Here is a 17,935-nt window from a genome sequence, read left to right as displayed (position 1 = left end):
GTTCAACTTGGATAACTAATTAATAAACTCCTTCTTTTTCTTTTTATTAATGATACAATTATACAGTTCCAATTCACTTGGTAGGTTTTCTATTTTCTGATTTCTATAATTGAACAAGTTTAATGAATCCGATCATGTTTGGTAAGTTTTCATTTTCATTTCATTTCGAATTCAGCTATTTTAGTTTGAATGAAACTATGCAAGCCTTATTTCAGGTTGCGAAATGGTTTTAGATTGCATCGTTCAACTTGGATAACTAATTAATAAACCGATGCATTTGTTTTGTGTTTTCTCGCTTACATACATTTCAGAAAGACCATTATGGGAATTTTCGAGATTTATTGTTTTTTTTTGGTGTTCTCGATTGTGAGTACAATATTGAGAATTGTTGATGCCGTCGCATGGTGCTCCATCTTACTTTTATAAACCACATGTCATCAAGGTGTTAAATATACTTTCGGTTTATGAGTATATTGGAAGAAATAATAACTACGTTTAGCTTTTTTGTTGCTTCAAATTCATTGGAGGTTATGCTTATGCCAACCGACATGTATATGCAATGTTAGATGCTTTAGTGAAAACCAAGAAAAGTAGGTGATCCCCCCAAGTTGATGCATTGATTTGATTTTTCCTTATTCTGATATACTTGCATGCCGTTTTGTATATTGACTCCAGGTGCAAGTGACGCTTACAAGGAGTGTTGTGAAGGACTGTATGGACTTGGTGTTTCAAGTCCTCATTAGACTTCCTAATTAACAACTAGAAAATTCAAAGGCAAGTATGTTGGAAAGTGGTCCCAGCTCACTTTCACATATTATATGTTACTGATGCTTAATCTTGATATTTTCTTGGGTGAAAATATTTCAATTATCAACGAGAGGGTGTGATAGTTGAGACATGTGCTCCAGTTCTATGTGAGCAAATGGACATCATGCCAGATCTGCAATGGTGCGGAAGAAACACCAACTTAACATAATATTTTAGTCAAACCTTTATGTAAAAGAAAACATGTTTTAGTGGGGATTAGCCCGTTAATAATGGTGGAATGATTTTGTAATGTTATTAATTTTGGTGTTAAATTTTCAGGGTTACGAGTCAAAGCTTTAGTAGTTGTATCTACCAAAGGCTTTGCGTGATAACTGACTTAAGAAGCAAACTCATGTGCTCGATGTCGTAGTCTGTTTTGTTACGTTGAAAGCATTTGCTTTATAAAGAGGCTTTGTTATCTCAAATACCAAAGAAAGTTAAGACACGATGGATCTTCATAATTATTTTTATCCATGGTCAATTTGAGAATGTTTTTTTATTTTTTATTTTGCATGTTTGCAATATTATTATTATGGCATGTAGTATTTTATTTTGAGTAAACACATTTGAAAATAACTGGTTATTCATCTGGCTGTTTTCACCTCCACTCATCTTCGTCAACACGTCTGTTTTCACCTCCACTCATCTTCGTCAACACATCTGTTTTCACCTCCACTCATCTTCGTCAACACATCTTCATTCATCTCTCCCAATCTTTGCAACTCTCTTACCAATTCTCCTCTACTCATTTATTTATTTATTTTCTTATGCAAATCCTATTTTCTTTCATCTTCTAAAGTTATTGAGTTACTTAATTGATGAAGAAGAAGCTGAAAAGCCATTAATGGGCTACAAAAAAAATTCAAATACTATTTAATTTTTTTGCGTTCCAATTCCACTGTAGTTTCGTTGTAGTTTTGTTAGATAGTTGATTATCCATAATTTCATCGGTATTCCATATATTTACTCAAAATACCACTGGTGGTATGATGTTTCGTTTCGATTCCGTTTCGGTTATTGTATGATGTTTCGTTTCGATTCCGTTTCGGTTATTTGGAAAACTGAAATAATTGTCGGAATTCATCCGTGATTCCGTTCAAAATCACGAACTATGGGTGCACCAACGTTAATACCACAAATAACATAATAAGCACTTCATAACAAATTGTGTCGTAGGCACAGGTGATACCTAGTTACTTAAATAAAACCAAAAGATTAGAAAGAAGGAATCACCGGGACTCACACCAGATTTCTCAAATTAAAACTGAACAATTTTTGGCTTACATAAATCTTCTCAAACCCTCGTCTGTGGTAAACATGTAATACAATTGGTCCCAACAAATACAGCATCACATAAATGCTTTCTACATGAGTTCAACCAATAAAATCCTACACAGGGAATCTTAACTTTCGATTAGCGTGTGCAGAAGTTGATAGGTAGCATGTGCAGAAGTTGATAGGTTGATGACACGGTCAATATACTTAATAAGCTAAAAGTTCCAATCTTCGAGTATCTTCTTTCTTCATGCCAAGAGGTCTTCAAGAAGATGATGAAGAAACTTAATCTAACATTATCCCATCCTCGCTTCTCTTCGAAGTACCTATGAACCAGTGACAAGAAAGGATGTGAGCATACTCTTGATTGCGACTTATACAAACATAAACAGAAAAAACACCTGACAAGCAAACCAACGGCATATATGCTATATATAACAACATAGAGAACTGAAAAGATATTTTTGTGAAAACATAAACTAGCATATTATCTAGAAGCCGCAAGATGTGTGCAAACCGCTTAATTCAAGATTCGCATGTATCAGCTCGCTACTGACATAATAGCCATTGATACCCATTAGATGACAGAAAACACTTAGAAGATCTATATTCATTGGAAACAGCTGCTTGCAACAGTTGGTGAGAAAAGACAACCCAATTTAAATTGCAAAGAACATTGAGAAAGAAAATAACAAAGGACTTTACCTCTTCAGCGAACTTTATCAATATGGTGGTCCGAGGTCGAAGCTGACCCTCCACTGGTACAAAATGAGCAGTGACTACAGCTGGAAAACCTGCACCATCCAATACACCCTACACAAAATACCAATTTTAACAGATATTAACCACCATATTTCTATGTGAAATTAGAAAAAAGGTTTAAAAAAAATGAAAATGACTCAACTACAATAGACTAACCTTTACAATACCAGCAGCAAACGCCCCGCAATTGAATGTTCCCATGTCTTTTGGCACAGATATAAACCTTTATAGAAAGAAATTAGCAAGTAGACTCAAGGTTGGCCCCAAATTTTACTCCTTTAAATTGATCCAGTAGTCACAAGCTTAAAAGTGCAAATATGAAACAATACCGATTCACAAGGAGCTCCTTCTCACTGATCATATATTCATCTTCATGTTCAGTGCCTTTCTCAAGAGAGTCGGCAACCTATAACAAACCAAAAAGCAGGAGAAATAAGATGTGTGAGCTTTAGTTCATAAAGTATACAGATATTATATACTTTCTTTATTACAAAAAGCAAGTGAGGGATTAGGCAGATCATTTACAGGTTTTATGGCTTAAAGTTACTTAATCAGCATAGTGCCAGACTGCCAGTAGTACCATCCCTTACAAGTATATCTGCACCCTTTCATGGAGATACGCAAAATACCAAAGTTCGTCATTGCTAGCACATATTGCCGCTAGACTATCTGTTGCCTTCACTATATACACTCTTAAACATACTAGCCCCAAAGGAGTTAGATAGACTCCTAATGTGCTCAGCTAGGCATTCAGAATTCTAGCAGTTTGTAAGGAGTGAGTTTGCACTTCCAAGTTTTCGAGTACCCATTATAATTCCCTTCACCAACGATAATGTGGGCTTGAGAATAATTCAGTGAGTAGGAATGTTAACCTATTGAGCTCTTCTGACATCATATTCTAACAGGTTTATGGGGGACAAGATCTGTATGCCAGTCTCCAGCAATACTGAGCATGAGGGAGACCAGACAATTAGGACTGTTTACTGTCAACTTGAGATGACCTTATAATACTGAAGGCAGATTAATCCTTCAACCAAGGCGTCCAAATATTCCGAGTTGCAAAAAGTCTGAAACTAGACAACTAGTCAAAGCTGAACCAAGGTATCTCGGCCATCTTGACAATATACTGCTTCTTGCGTGTCATATGATATGTACATATTGTAGAACTAACATGCCGTGTTGAAGCCAATGCACTAGGCTTAGGATGAAATCTAATGAGGTAGTTTTTAGCTTACAAAAAAAAAAAACAGGTGGAACATTCACTCAAAGATATCATCAGCTCTTCCAAAATCACGAACCACCAAATATAACAATTGTCTTTCAATGTAGACGGTAAACTCTACTTTCTTGGAGACTTTACAACACTTTTGGTAGTTGAACAAAACTTTGGGAACTTCAGATAGTTGGAGGCATGGTGAAAAAACTAAAAGTTCATGATGAATGTGCTTTGAGGAAAATCTGTTTTACTATTAAGGAATTAAACGTACCGATTCAACAGAATAAGTTGAAAAGAATGGACTTACTTTTCCAAATAACACTTTCCATACTGTACTGTGTACAAAAGATAAAATACCCAATAACCTGGTTTCCCTTCTGTTTCCCTGAAGCATCAGAACGGAACCATCAGTATATGCAATTCAACCTCATCAGCTGATTGTCTTCCATAATTCTTTGCATCCAGTTTAAATTCACAACAGAAGTAAGGAATATAGTAACATAGTGTTGTATAGACTTATAATTTTTCCGAGTTGAAACTCAGGTTGCTTCAAATTTTCACAAGTACACCACAAATTGACAAAACTCAGGTTTCTAAAACATATATAAATCCATGTTTAATACCAAGAATAAACTACATGAAATTGAGAATAGTTTAAAGCAGTAATACATGTGCCCAGCTGTTGTAGGATTTTCCCCCTTCCCAAACAGATAGTCAGAGAAAGAAAAATAAAGTAAAATTAGAACAGAGTGACCCATATACGAAAATAGAAAGAAAAAGGTAAAAAACAAATTCACTGGCAAACTGGCCCAATGAAATTCACATAGACCTCAGACAAGCCCAGAGGCTGGAAAAACCATGAGAGAAAATGCAATTTAACAAGAGACGATCAACATCACAACAAGTATTCTCTGAAGCACAAAATATTAAAACATACATACATATACTAATTTTCTTTCATAACGAAAGTTACCTACCGTGAGAATCCGTCCATGAGTAGCAAATCATGTTAAACAAAAAAAACAAATAAAAATAAAACAGAAATAATGAAAACAACACACTAAAAGGGACTTAGCCGCCACTGCAGCAGAGAAAAACTTCCATGCCTATAATGGAGAGAGAACGGAGGAGGATGAGAAGAAGTGGTAGAAACTATGTATAGCAGGAGCTCAATGAGAAGCAATATTGGTCTCAAGGACTGAATCTTGCATGCTCTCACTGCTAAATTGAAATTTGAAAATGAGTGAGAGAGCAATCGTAGCGGTCAAGGAAGCCATGCACATGTCCCAGTCAGAGGAGACACATGATTGATCAATTTTATAATTTGCAAAGCTGCAAGAGTATAAATGCATCTCCAGTATATTCTCACTATTCCTTTTCACGTATAAAGAATCCTCTCATACGCATGAAGATGTGTTTCCATTGAGAGATCAAAAATACTAGTCCTATAACATGCGTCGGAACTGGATCAAGTAAAACAAAATAATGATGAAAACATTGATTGTTCAACAATGAGAGTATAACACACCAGAATTTCAACCATTTTAGCTTTTGAAGACTTAATAGTATCAGTAACAACTCTACAATGTTTCTTACTCAGTATTTGCCAAAACAAAAATTAACATTTTCATATTTTCTTAAATAAAATTTGATTATAACATCAGGTAGGACGAGAAGGATTTGGTTTCTCCCTCGTAATCGTTTAAGTATCACTCTCACTGCCCCTTCCCCATACATATATGTCATAAATAAGGTTGGTAAAATTAGTGTATTGACAATCAGTGGGGGTGTATCATATTGCACTCCAGGGTAAATAGATAAGATCCAATCTTTGAAACTAAGCTATTCACAAGTCCTATTTCAAGGTTTGGCCAAATCCAACACTTTGTTCCCAATTCGAACTCCGCACCTGTGGTAATGTTTATGCATCAACGCTTTAAGGTTATAACAAATAGATGCTGAAAGCAAAATCTGATGTGATAACTAAAATATTATTAAACTTTAGGAGCATCCAACTCAGAACCAATGGGTGATGACAGGAGAGGCCTAGGAACTTTTATACTGCACAACAAGCTTTTAAAGTTTAGACATCCAATGTGGGGACTATCCTCAAAACTAATTGGTAATGAGTCGAACTGCCCTAGGATTTATCTTTTCTTATGTGTCTAGAAACCTGATATGGGTTTCTAAATCTCAACATGCCACCTCACGTTTGGCGTAAACATAGAATTTCTTTAAAAATGGTGACATGGATTGTGCCCGCTTTGATACCATCTTAAACTTTAGGAGCATTCAACTAAAACCAATTGGTGATGAGTGGAGAGACTATACTGCAAGGCCTTAAACATCCCATGAGGAACTACACTAAATCTCAACAACTATCATCTAGTAAATAGATGGATATCATTCTATGCCAACGCTATCTAAAGAGGTTATTTAATTGCCAACTCCAAAGTCAAAATCTATGGTGAAATGTGCGCACGTCAAGAAGAATACCATACTATGTACAAAGCTATGCAAGGGACAGATTATAGTTTTACATGTCAACAGAAACACTTCATATAATGAAAATTCTTTGTGTTGGAATACAAATTGTACCTATTATGTCAAACAATCTACACTACTTCTATGGTTTTTGTGTATCATGTTAATCTAGGTAAAAAAATTCACACATCTGTTGCGTTTTATTCATCGAAAAGAGTCAGAGCCAATATTTTTCATTCTTCCATGCATACCTGAATAATAATTTGTTGAAAAGAATACTAGCATATTTTGGTATTCTCAGTTATCTTGGTGATCAAAATGTAGAATTTGATTGAACTAACTCCAATGCTAATGTTCCATCCCATGCTTACCAAGTAATAGACATGGACATAAAAATATGTACCTTATCCCTATGACAAAGAAGTTCTAAAACTCTGGCTCCAACAGCATAACCAGCATCCTCTAGCCTGCTCAAGTCACGATTAAATTATTTTCGACAATAAAAGATCCAATCTTTATCTATTTATTTACAAAATCACTAATTTGTTGGTATACAATCAAATTATTAGTAACCAATAATCACCTTCGTTCTAACTCAGCAATGTTATCAACTTGAGTCTGATTATACTGCACCAGCTCAGAAAACAACAAAGCAAATGCACTCAAACTTACCTGCACAATAATCAAATCCTATTTTCTCACCAAACCCATTGTCATAAACTTAACGAAAAAAAGAAAAAAAAGACTACCTCTTGCTTCCCTTTGCTAAGGGGCTTTTCTAGAACGTTGGAGTACTGTTTACCCTTCCCTGCTCCCACTATCATCTTTCTTCTTCTTTGGTTTTGCAGAGAAAGAGAACCGGATTTTGATTAGAGTTATTCGGATATTATTAGTGGAGGCCCAGCCCAGATACGTAATGGACCAACAAAAAGCCCAACAATGCTGTGTCACGCTTGGACCATAGTGAAATAGTCTTCTGTTCCAACTCCTAACATAACATATAGGAGTATATATGGCCCTTGATATGGAAATAGGCATTATTGTCCCATTCACCATGGAAGGTTATCATGACCACATTAGACCTCAGACATCAGATGATATTATTGCAGGCTGAGTATCATTTCTCTGCTCTTTTCATGGAAGTCAAACCGACAAATTAGTGAAGTATAATGAGACACAGATTCATTGCATGATATGATCTGACATCAAACTCCTTGCCATGATGTCAAAGGCTCGTGTCCATGATGTCTAAACTCATTGTCTTCCAACATTATTTTTCTATGAACAAAATATAAGCTCTTGTGCTGAAATGGAAGTTGAGACACTTTAGTACATGCTCTAAAGCATTCTTCTACATTCTTCCAAGCATGTGCATGGCTGGAAAGGGACCTTAAGGCCAAAGCATACTCTGGTCAATATTGCACTTTGTTGTGTTACCTCAAATTTAGAAAGATGAAACCCCTCACCAATTTGAACGCAAAATAAGTGGAAGATTCCACCATTCATGTCTAGAGTGTTTGTTAAATCAAATGTTCTTCCAAGCGTGCAGTGATAAAACTTTGGACTGGCAACAATAGTATATGTAAATAGTAAGAACTTTGAAACGCAACAACCCATTCACCCTCTACTTTAAGACTATTTCTGTTACAAAGGTGCATAAACAGAAAAAGATGAAGCTTCCCAATGTGAATCAAAATATATATACATCTACTTTTTGTGGTAAAGATATATACATCTGCTTTGATCAGATGAGTGTTCCTATGTCCTAAGTCCTAATTAGTCAAAAAATTGACCAAGTCTAACTTGAAATGTTGAACAACTCCTGTATATAGTAGTTATTACTCCAGTACAATCGTAAGTTCGTAACTTCCTCTTTACTGAAATACAGACATAGTTTCTGGTGAGTGTTAGTTAGTGTATGATTAAGGGAAGGGTTAGTTAGAGATACCCCATTATTAGTTGCAATTAGGGATATCCCCCTATTTTAAAAAATATTAGTGATATCCTCTCTTGGTCTTTCCTTTGCAAGATCCAAGGGCTACGATTTTTTTTCACATGAAGAAGCGTTAGGGGGGGGTAACTATCCCTTAAGGAAATTAAAACTCTTCTCAGAGAAACTAGATTTTATTTTATATTTTTCTGCAAACATATATAGTAAATATCTTGAACTAATTAATTTCGTTAGTTTGGGGGATTTGTCAAAAACTTAAATTCAATAGACAATTGAAACAACTGAAACTTTTCATTAAGGTTGACAATGGTACTGATGTACAATATAATGTGCTAAAATTGAGATGGAATGTACATGAAGAACACATGGAATAATATCATGTGAATAAAGATAATTTATACCTAGTAGCTATAACATAACAACTTAGTATATAGAGATCAAAGTAAAAGAGAAGTGGTGATTATGGCCAACCAAAAAAAAGTGGGATGAAAAGCGAGGTGGAGTGGTAACCAAGTTCACATATGCGAAAGAGTCTCTCCCACCTTACATGTCTAGGTCAGATTAATATAAAGTAACCACGTACAATTGTGTTTCTTCAATTAAATACTCGCCTAGTTAGCTAGCTATCAGCCTATACCCGATTCTCTTATGTTGATTGAATTGGTAGATCCGTAGATGATATGCCTGTATATTTTTCTATGTACTCCCAACAGAATTATAAAATGTACGTACAAATAAATAAGGTATGCCAAGAAATGGAGTAAGAGCACAATAATAATGACCGTACATGAATTGAATTTAGTAGTAATCAATACTATGTAAAACTTAAAAAAGTTATCAGATGCCTAACTTACAAAACTATCTATCCCACGATCAGATATCTAAGTTAAAGTCACTAAACATCTTATTATCATAACATTATAACACAAACTTCTTAACCAAATAATATCATTGGGAAAGGAAATCAATAAGCCCCTAATAAAATACAAACTTAATTACTGCTTACAGATACCATTTTCATTCCAAGGTAATGTACGTACTCTTTGCGTACGCACCTACATGATGGCACTGTTAAATTTCTTCAAGGCAGTGTCCCACCATCCACTTTCTAATAAGTCCCAACACCACCACCACCCTAATCCATGTTTCAACTGTAACCACTAACTTCTCTCCCTATGAAGATATTTAAAGTCAACACCTTACAAGTATATAAACCTATAAATCCTTCACAACATATTGCAAACAAGTTAAAAGATCTCACCTATCTAGCTCCAAATAATCTTTCCATTTGCTTTTCCATCTCTTTAGGAAGTATGGGCGACTCCCAAGGGGATGTTGGTTCAGTTCATTCTACTCCTGTCACTCCAGGCACACCCGGGGCTCCACTTTTTGGTGGGTTCAAGTCAGAGAGAGTTAATGGAAGCACTAAAAATTCCCTTAAGAGTTGGAAATGCTTTAGTACTGTAGAAGCATGGGGAATGGAAGAAGGAACCTTAGGCAGTGGACGTTGCTCATTGTCGTCGCCTCCCATCTCGTTTGCAAGGAAGGCAAGTGTCCTGGAAAACATACTTGTGTAGCTCGATCTAGTTGCGCTAAATAGGATAAATGTATACACTATACCAGATTTCATGGGACCCTAAGTACCTTCATAGTAAATGATGAAGTCATAGGTTATCCTATTTTAACATCTTATAAGAGAACATGTATATGTAAATCGATATAGAAATACGTTAGAACGTGAAATTTATGTTAATATCACTTGTGGTTGTTTTGGTTATAACCAGGTGGGAGCAGAGTTCATAGGCACCCTCATTCTCATATTTGCAGGGGCAGGCACAGGTATTGTCAACCAGAAATCTCAAGGCACAGAGACACTCATAGGCCTTGCCGCCTCGACAGGCCTTGCTGTCATGGTAGTTATACTCTCCACAGGCCACATCTCAGGTGCCCATCTCAATCCAGCTGTTACCATTGCCTTCGCGTCCTTCAAACACTTTCCATGGAAGCAGGTAATTGACGTAGTAATAATCTTTGAGACTAATTATTTTGATCCTGGGAAATGTACAGTGACAGTGGGTTTTACTTGCAGGTACCCCTGTACATTGGAGCTCAGCTTATGGCATCAATCTGTGCTGCATTTGCACTGAAGGGGGTTTTCCATCCTTTCATGGGTGGTGGAGTTACTATTCCTTCTGGGGGATATGGTCAAGCCTTTGCTTTGGAGTTCATCATCAGCTTCAATCTCATGTTTGTTGTTACAGCAGTGGCTACCGACACAAGAGCTGTGAGTGTACTTTCATGAAGAAAACATGAAGTTCTTATACCCTAACATATCTGCTCTCACGTACTGCCTCAAACCATGTCTGACTATCTCACTTTTTTCTAACTCACAAGATCCTCCATACCATATCAAACGTCACACTTCCATAGTTCCATGACACGTCAGAGATAACTGTGTCATGATGTTCATTGTTTGTAGAAAATCATTGAAGTGGTATCAATGAAATGGTGGACCTCAACTACATTTATCCTTCATGTGCACCGAGTGTGGACTATAAACTGACAGTAAAGAATGCAGTCCTTTCTTGACATGGTTATGTCTTTCTCCATGCAGGTGGGGGAGTTAGCTGGAATCGCAGTTGGAGCCACGGTTATGCTCAACATACTTATTGCAGGGTATGGTCTACTTTATGGTGATTTTTCCAATACTTAATTCAGTCCAATGACGAAGAAATGTAAAAGACTACGGGCTTGCACATCAAAAATCACCCTAGGTGGTGATTACAGAGCCGTCAAAAAGTTCGAGCATACGATTGATCCTGTATCAAACTGATGGGTGGCCTGCTTGAAACCATATCTCTAGGACTTTTGAGCTCATGATGGATCCTTTATCAGACTGATGGGTGGCCTTGAAACCCTATTTCTAGGACTTCAGCTTCTGCTGATAGAGTTCACGTACCGGCCTGATTTTCGCTAGAGAACACCGAGCGTGGTGTTAATTAATATCGTTGATATATTGCCAATACATATCCGATTTCTTCTAGCTAATAACATATATGTATTGCAGACATCACCTAAATGTGGAGCATAACTCATTTGGCAACCTGATATATTAAGGGGCTGGTATCCCAAATTTGATCCATAGGTGTAGCACATGGTGGGGAAGGTCATTAAGGACCCTCTAAAAAGGCTTGTTGAACGACCCATACCTGAGTCTGTTTGCACTTTCTTCCCCTGGTACAACTCTGGAAGAAGATGCTCTATGAAGTGGATTGGCCACAGTAGTAGCAGACAAAAGCATTTTGACCCAGTGGTGGAGGCCCCATAATGCCTTTTAATTGTACGAAAGACACGTACAAGCAATATTTATCCCTCCAACAGTCAAAACCATAATCTTGCCGCAAGTCTCAATCAACTATTTATGGAAACATTATCGCAAGAAGAATCAAGTTCACCGTGTTACTTTTAACTACAACCCCAAACGTCAACTATGTGACATTTAGAAGATATCTACTCTTAAACTTATCTTGGTATCTCCGCACTGTTTACATTTTCATGTTTGCACACAGGACAAGTACTGGAGCTTCAATGAACCCAGCACGAACTTTAGGGCCAGCCATTGCTGCAAACAACTACAAGGCTATCTGGGTGTACCTCACCGCTCCGATCGTTGGCACACTTTGTGGGGCCGGTGCCTATACCATTGTCAAACTACCAGTAGAACCTGATACTCAGGATAAGTCATATGCTGTACGAAGCCTGAGAAGGTGACTGAAGGCCTGGAATGATAGCTGTAGACAGAAATAATTGAGCATATGTTAAGAGATAGTATAGGTGTCAACATTTGAGCACACTATAATTACAAAGTGAAAGACCCAATTCAAATCTTAGCCTGGCCAATATAAACACACATCTTCTTGTTCTAATATCAACAGAACTTATGAATGTTAAATGTGTTTGAGGAGTTAAGTTAACTAAGCATTGTTTTAAGATTATTGATGAACTGGTCCAAGATCACTAATTAGTGCCAATACTACATCCTTGACTGGCCACAAGCCTAGGCCACGACTAAAATTATTTACCAAGTGGATTGTTAAACAACTGACCAGTAATCCTTGAAAACCCGAGTTGAGTTGTCAAGGAATGGGTAGTCAATTACTTAACCAGGATCCTAACATTCCACCACGCTTCCAAAGTCTGACGTCCTTGTCGGCCCACTCTATTGACACTGACCCAATGGTAGCCCTTTCTCTTTTTGGTGGCTCCACTCACCTACCAGTATTCAATGACCTGACACATTTTATTTTTTTCTTTTGAATGCCAAGAATTTTAATCCAGCCTCTAGGTCGCCCCTCCCAAGGTTCGAACCCTGGGCATGATAAACTTTAATGTTTTGAGATGCCCAATAACAACAACAGTAACATATTCCTACATCACTCACTCGGTGAACTGCCCACTAATATTAAGTTTCATTAGCACAACAAGAACATGAACCTAATAAAAGTTTCAACGGCATTTTGATCTTAGAGGAAAAGAGAGGCGTACCTCCACATAGCATAAGAATCCATCAAACAGGAAAACATTCTAACAATATACAGGGTCTGGTGGTTTCGTGGTCCTCAGCCGGAACTACCTACACCGAAACTTCAACAGGAAAAAAGAGGGGAAAAAGAAAACATTCTGACAATAGAACTACCTACACCGGAACTTCAACAGGAATAGGGAGGGGAAAAATATATATACAACCTGGAAGTAACATTGATCATCGGAACCACATTTCTATGAGTCCCAATTATGAAACAGAACTTTTGAGATAATACCTCATTGCTGTTCGTTCAAGCACACTACATTTAGTTCATAAGACAAGATGGCGAGACAAGTCTTTGGAAACTGGAAATATCATCCCAGAAATACTTCTCATGATTGCATCTAATATGATAGTGGCACGAAAAAATAAATAAAAATCAATAAAATCAAATCAAATCTAAGACAATCAAGTAGTTAAATGAGAAACTAGAGAGAAGTACTTAATGTGTTTTTTACCTCCTTCACAGGCCCATCCATTTTCTCCCAGACTGCTCAGTGTACAACTTCAATGAACACCCCACCAGATCGGAGAATCAGGTATAGAGGGAATCCGCCAAGTATCCTCATGTTATTTTTCACGGGTTGCATTGTCTACCACCCAAGAAATCCATGCCTTTGGCCAAATCTTCATCCTAGATCCCTAAACAATTGCCTTGAAACATATAGAGGTCCATATATGTTCCAAGATGACTCCCCATACTGACCAGGAATACGACAATTCGTATGAAAATTAGATATTCAATAGAATAACTTAAACCTGGAAGCCCTCTAACATTCATTCCATTTCCGTTAGTTCAGTTCAGAACCTCTACAGCTCTACTACCACATTTAAAGAAAGGAAGGCAGTTAAATTTGTCTCAAACCTCTGGAATTGGGACCGAGGAGACGCCAATTTCTAATCATTAACTAAAAGCCCATCCACACAATCTTGTAATAAAAAAATTCCACTTCCAATCCTCCACCAAAATCAATCCCTCCATATTCTAAAAATGATGTGCTAGTTTTATTTCAAAACTCCATCCCACTCATTGATAAATGCCCAAACCACACGCCTTATGGTAAACTTTTAAAACCCCTAGTACACTATACAAACAACTCCTCTATACATTCATTTCTAAGATTTGCACTTGAATATACATAGTTGTGTTAACTAAAACAGTAAAAAGAAAAAAATCAAACCATGTCATCATCTCCAAGTTGATCTAATTTTATCTTCCTTGAGGTATAAAAAGATTTGAAGAGATGAAAAGATATTGCAGCAAGAAAAGTGCCCAATAGATCAGCAAAAAAATCTTTAAAAGAAGCGCCAGCTGAGTTCCAGAAACCAAGTTGGTCTCCAATTTCTTTAACAACACCAGCTGATATTGAAAGTAGAGAAGCAATCCAAATGGTCCATTTACGAAGGAATGTGTAGCGTGTTTGGGTTAGTAAGAGTGTTGACGTGAATATGGAAATGAAGAAACAGAATAACAAGTGTTCTACTTTGTCTATAGCCAACCATTCGTCTCCATTTTCCATTTTTCAGTCGACTACTCGACCAACAGAGTGTGTTCAACTAATAAGTTAGTGGACCGGGCCTCCGTTGGGCCTAGGTTCAACCCTCGATAATGTTGTCACTAAATAATGTTCAGGATGCTGCTAAGATGGAACATGAGGAGCTTGAAGATCTGAAGAAAACGCACCAAGCTCTCAGTTTGGCGAAGATGCTGAAGGATACTGAGACGGAAGATCTGAAGCTGAAACTACAGGGTGCTGAAGAGAACGTTAATGTAGCGACTGTGGAAATTGGTAGGTTGAATGAGTACGCTCTGCATTGCAAGGGAGTTGCTCAAGACACTACTAAAGCTTATGACGAGCTGGACGCTGACTTTGTTGACCTGGAAGCTGATTATAAAGCTCTGAAAGAGGAGTATGGACGTTGTACTCTTCGTCCTCCAGTGGTACCGGTACAGGGAGATACTAGTGGTGCTCTTACTTCTTCCATCGCTGCTCCGGAAATTGTTGTGCCCCGCACTGAAGCTACTACGTCTGATGTTCTTATGAGTCTAAGTCTGAACGGTGTGTCCATAGTAGTTGAGGGGAAAAAAGCTGAAGTTGACGACTCACTGGTGGTTGGAGGTTTGGCCGTTATGCCTGAAACTAGCGAGTTGTGATGTAAGGTTGGTAGGTTGAATTGTTGTTAGTTGTGATACAATAGAAATGGTTTCCCAGGGTAACCTGGGCAGTTCGCTTTTCTTATTTCTGTTTGTGAATAATGGATAACCATGCGATGATGAATGTTGGCTAACCGAAAGTTTGGATTTCTGAGTAGACTTCAGGCCCGACTCGGGCCGCCATCTGCTTAACCGTGGGCTGCCTTGGTAGATTGCTTTTTGCTTATATGCTATGCTTATCTCTTGATTCGTTGCTTTGTAAGATTCTTGTATTGGTTAAATATATGAATGGAGACATCGCTATATTTGTATGGCTGTGTAGATGCTTCCTAGTGTCCGTAGTTGACTTTAAGTAACCTGTGATCGTAGGACGTAGATTGATAGTAGGATGTAGGTCGATATCATCGTTCCGTAGAAGTGAAACAGTTCCGCACGTGTATGCCACGTGTAGGCAAGTGAGCGGTTAGATGTGTGCAATGATGACTGCCAAGTGGCCTGACGTTTGGCGTCTCGATGTAATTATGATGTGTCTAGGGAAGATACATTATTACACCATAAGTAACATCATTCGTTAGAGAGCAAAGGCATTTGCTCCCCTTTGATCTTCCTGTTACTGTCTTTCTTCGTCCCCAACATGTACTGCGTCATCTTCTTCGTTGCTTCTTCAAGTACGTCTGTCTTCCTTATTTAGGTATCCCATTTGAACAAAGACTGTTGTTTTGGTTGGTAACTCGTGTATTGTCATTCTCGCTCGTAGGTTACACTATGGCCAGGTGCCGCAAATATGTAAGAGGGGAAGGAAGTTTGAGGGAGACTTCACCTCTTATAATGGAGAAAATGGAATTCCATCCCCATGTGCATGGTGATCGGGGAAAAAGGAAATATGTTGTGGTAGAAGCCAAAGGGCCGGAACAAGCAACCTAAAAAGGCAGGTCGTTCGACTGGTGGCGTTGTATTCCGGTCACCTCGACAAGTCAATGATACTGATTGACATGCTGAGGAGCGTGGCGACTTGGGGCAAGGTCACCACGTCACTAGTGAGAGTTCGTCTCCACGTCACGGTGACGTGGGGAGCGAGTTCTACTACATGGGGAAGACGGGGAAGAAACGTGCGGTGAAACGTTCTGATTGCAGCTTCCACTCGGCACCCATAACGACTTGTCTGCTGAAGGGGATCGTGTTGGACGGTGACAAAGCTGAGGTAGAGGATGAAGATATGGATACGATATTGAGTACCATGGACATGGTTGCTTGTTTTGTGAGAAACTTATGCGTGATGTTTTTGTTTCATTACTTGGGCAATTTTGTCGTTAAAATTGTACTTGCAGTTTTTTGCAGAGTACAACAAGTTGAAGAACGCTATGCAACGCGCCGATTCTAACACTAATCCACAGGTCGAGCTAGGATGTATGCGAGTTGCGTGGGAGCCGACAAGAAGAAACTGGAGGTGATGACTAAGAAGTGTGAGGATGTTCTCATGAGAAACGCCGCGGTCTTTCTCTTTATTATGACTGATTTGAAAGGGAAGCTGGCTAAAGTGACTGAGTATGCCAAACAATGCCAGAGGGTGGCGCGCAAGGCGCAAGAGGCGTATACCATTGCCTGTGTCCAATACGCTGAGCTGGATGAGAAATATCATCAGCTGAAGAAGGCGAATGACGGCGAGGGATAGGGTTCGGGTATGCGTGTGGTGTTGAGATCTGCCAGGCACACCCCTTCGACTAGCGCTGCCCCGAAAGATAAGCATGTTGTGGCTGATTCTTGATTGTGATGTATCTTCTTGTCTTTGTCAGTTATGGGAATTTTAGAAATATTTTGTAAGTTTACCTCTCTTATATGAGAGTTAACAATAGAGTTGTTTCTTCAGGCTTGCCTGAGCAGTTCGCCATTTTGATACTGAGAACTGGTTTCCACGAGAGTGGCAGTTCGTTGTTTTGTGAACATGTTAGAAGTATCGATCTGGATTTCCTGGGTAGACCCAGCAAATCGGTAAATTAATGTCTTGGCGTTGGCTGAGTATTCCCCTTGATTGTGTATGGATGCATGTTTCCACTTGAATGTTTATAGCTAGCTTCTTGTTTATAATGCATATGGGATGGAATGTCCAAGGAACCTGTGGTTTATCTTAAGAAAGTGTTATGCTTGTAGTTATCGCTTTCTTTCGTGGTTGTTGCGCTCTGTTGTGAGGCTCATTGGGAGTACTCTCGTCGAGCTGAGCTTAATATTAGGGGTTTCTCACTAGGTGAGTTGGTAAGGCATTGGAGCCTGTAAGCTGGAGATAGCGTTCTGCCCGTAGACAGCGTGTTGGCTTAAGAAAGCGTATTGCTCACTGAGAGCGTGTGGGCTTATGAAAGCGTGTTGCTCACTGACAGCATTTTCGCTGAGTCGATCCTAGAAGTATAGGTCATCGACTAGTGAGACTCGGAGAAGCTGTGGAGCCTGTAAGCTCTTGAGAGCGTTCTGCTCACAGAGAGCGTTTGGGCTTATGAAAGCGTGCTGCTCACTGAGAGCATTCTCGCTGAGTCGATCCTAGAAGTATAGGTCCTCGACTAGCGAGACTCGGAGAGGCTGGGAGCCTATAAGCTCTTGAGAGCGTTACGCTCCTGAGAGCGTTTGGGCTTATGAAAGCGTCTTTGCTTTCATCGAGAGGCGTTCTCGCGAGTCGATCCTAGAAGTATAGGTCATCGACTAGCGAGACTT

The 17,935-nt window shown here is 38.6% G+C and overlaps 3 protein-coding genes across 7 annotated transcripts; 1 reads left to right on the top strand and 2 right to left on the bottom strand.

Annotated features, from left to right (window-relative positions):
* Positions 1–2,022: 2,022 nt before the first annotated feature.
* LOC147508203 (Transport protein particle (TRAPP) component) lies at positions 2,023–7,445 on the bottom strand. Of its 2 annotated transcripts, XM_086600772.1 has the most exons (8): positions 7,294–7,444; positions 7,128–7,216; positions 6,948–7,011; positions 4,368–4,445; positions 3,174–3,250; positions 3,001–3,067; positions 2,788–2,895; positions 2,023–2,408 (listed from the first exon to the last, which is right to left on the bottom strand). In XM_086600772.1, the coding sequence occupies exons 1-8, from the start codon at positions 7,366–7,368 to the stop codon at positions 2,379–2,381; spliced, it is 588 nt and encodes a 195-aa protein (XP_086456898.1). In that variant the 5' UTR covers positions 7,369–7,444; the 3' UTR covers positions 2,023–2,378. The 2 variants fall into 2 exon arrangements, with proteins under 2 accessions (XP_086456898.1, XP_086456899.1); XM_086600773.1 differs by lacking the exon at positions 4,368–4,445 and having other exon boundaries at positions 7,294–7,445.
* A 2,268-nt stretch (positions 7,446–9,713) lies between these two features.
* NIP6;1 (NOD26-like intrinsic protein 6;1) lies at positions 9,714–12,488 on the top strand. Its single transcript, XM_086600769.1, has 5 exons — positions 9,714–10,042; positions 10,280–10,504; positions 10,585–10,779; positions 11,110–11,171; positions 12,065–12,488. Exons 1-5 carry the CDS (start codon positions 9,809–9,811, stop codon positions 12,264–12,266), a joined length of 918 nt encoding a protein of 305 aa, XP_086456895.1. The 5' UTR covers positions 9,714–9,808; the 3' UTR covers positions 12,267–12,488.
* Positions 11,891–14,669, bottom strand: LOC147508201 (uncharacterized). 4 transcript variants are annotated; one of them, XR_015217954.1, is made up of 3 exons: positions 13,539–14,651; positions 13,041–13,424; positions 11,891–12,286 (listed from the first exon to the last, which is right to left on the bottom strand). XR_015217954.1 is itself a non-coding variant. In XM_086600771.1 (2 exons), the coding sequence occupies exons 1-2, from the start codon at positions 14,598–14,600 to the stop codon at positions 12,227–12,229; spliced, it is 399 nt and encodes a 132-aa protein (XP_086456897.1). In that variant the 5' UTR covers positions 14,601–14,669; the 3' UTR covers positions 12,148–12,226. The 4 variants fall into 4 exon arrangements, 1 of the variants encoding a protein (XP_086456897.1); XR_015217956.1 differs by having other exon boundaries at positions 12,157–12,286; positions 13,316–13,424; positions 13,539–13,678; XR_015217955.1 differs by lacking the exon at positions 13,041–13,424.
* Positions 14,670–17,935: the final 3,266 nt, after the last annotated feature.

The sequence above is a fragment of the Coptis chinensis genome, chromosome 3 (assembly GCF_015680905.1).
Source record: "Coptis chinensis isolate HL-2020 chromosome 3, ASM1568090v1, whole genome shotgun sequence".
NCBI classification, from domain to species: Eukaryota; Viridiplantae; Streptophyta; class Magnoliopsida; order Ranunculales; family Ranunculaceae; genus Coptis; species Coptis chinensis.
The sequence above is the reverse complement of the archived record's forward strand: the minus strand, read 5'-3'. Positions and strand labels throughout refer to the sequence as shown.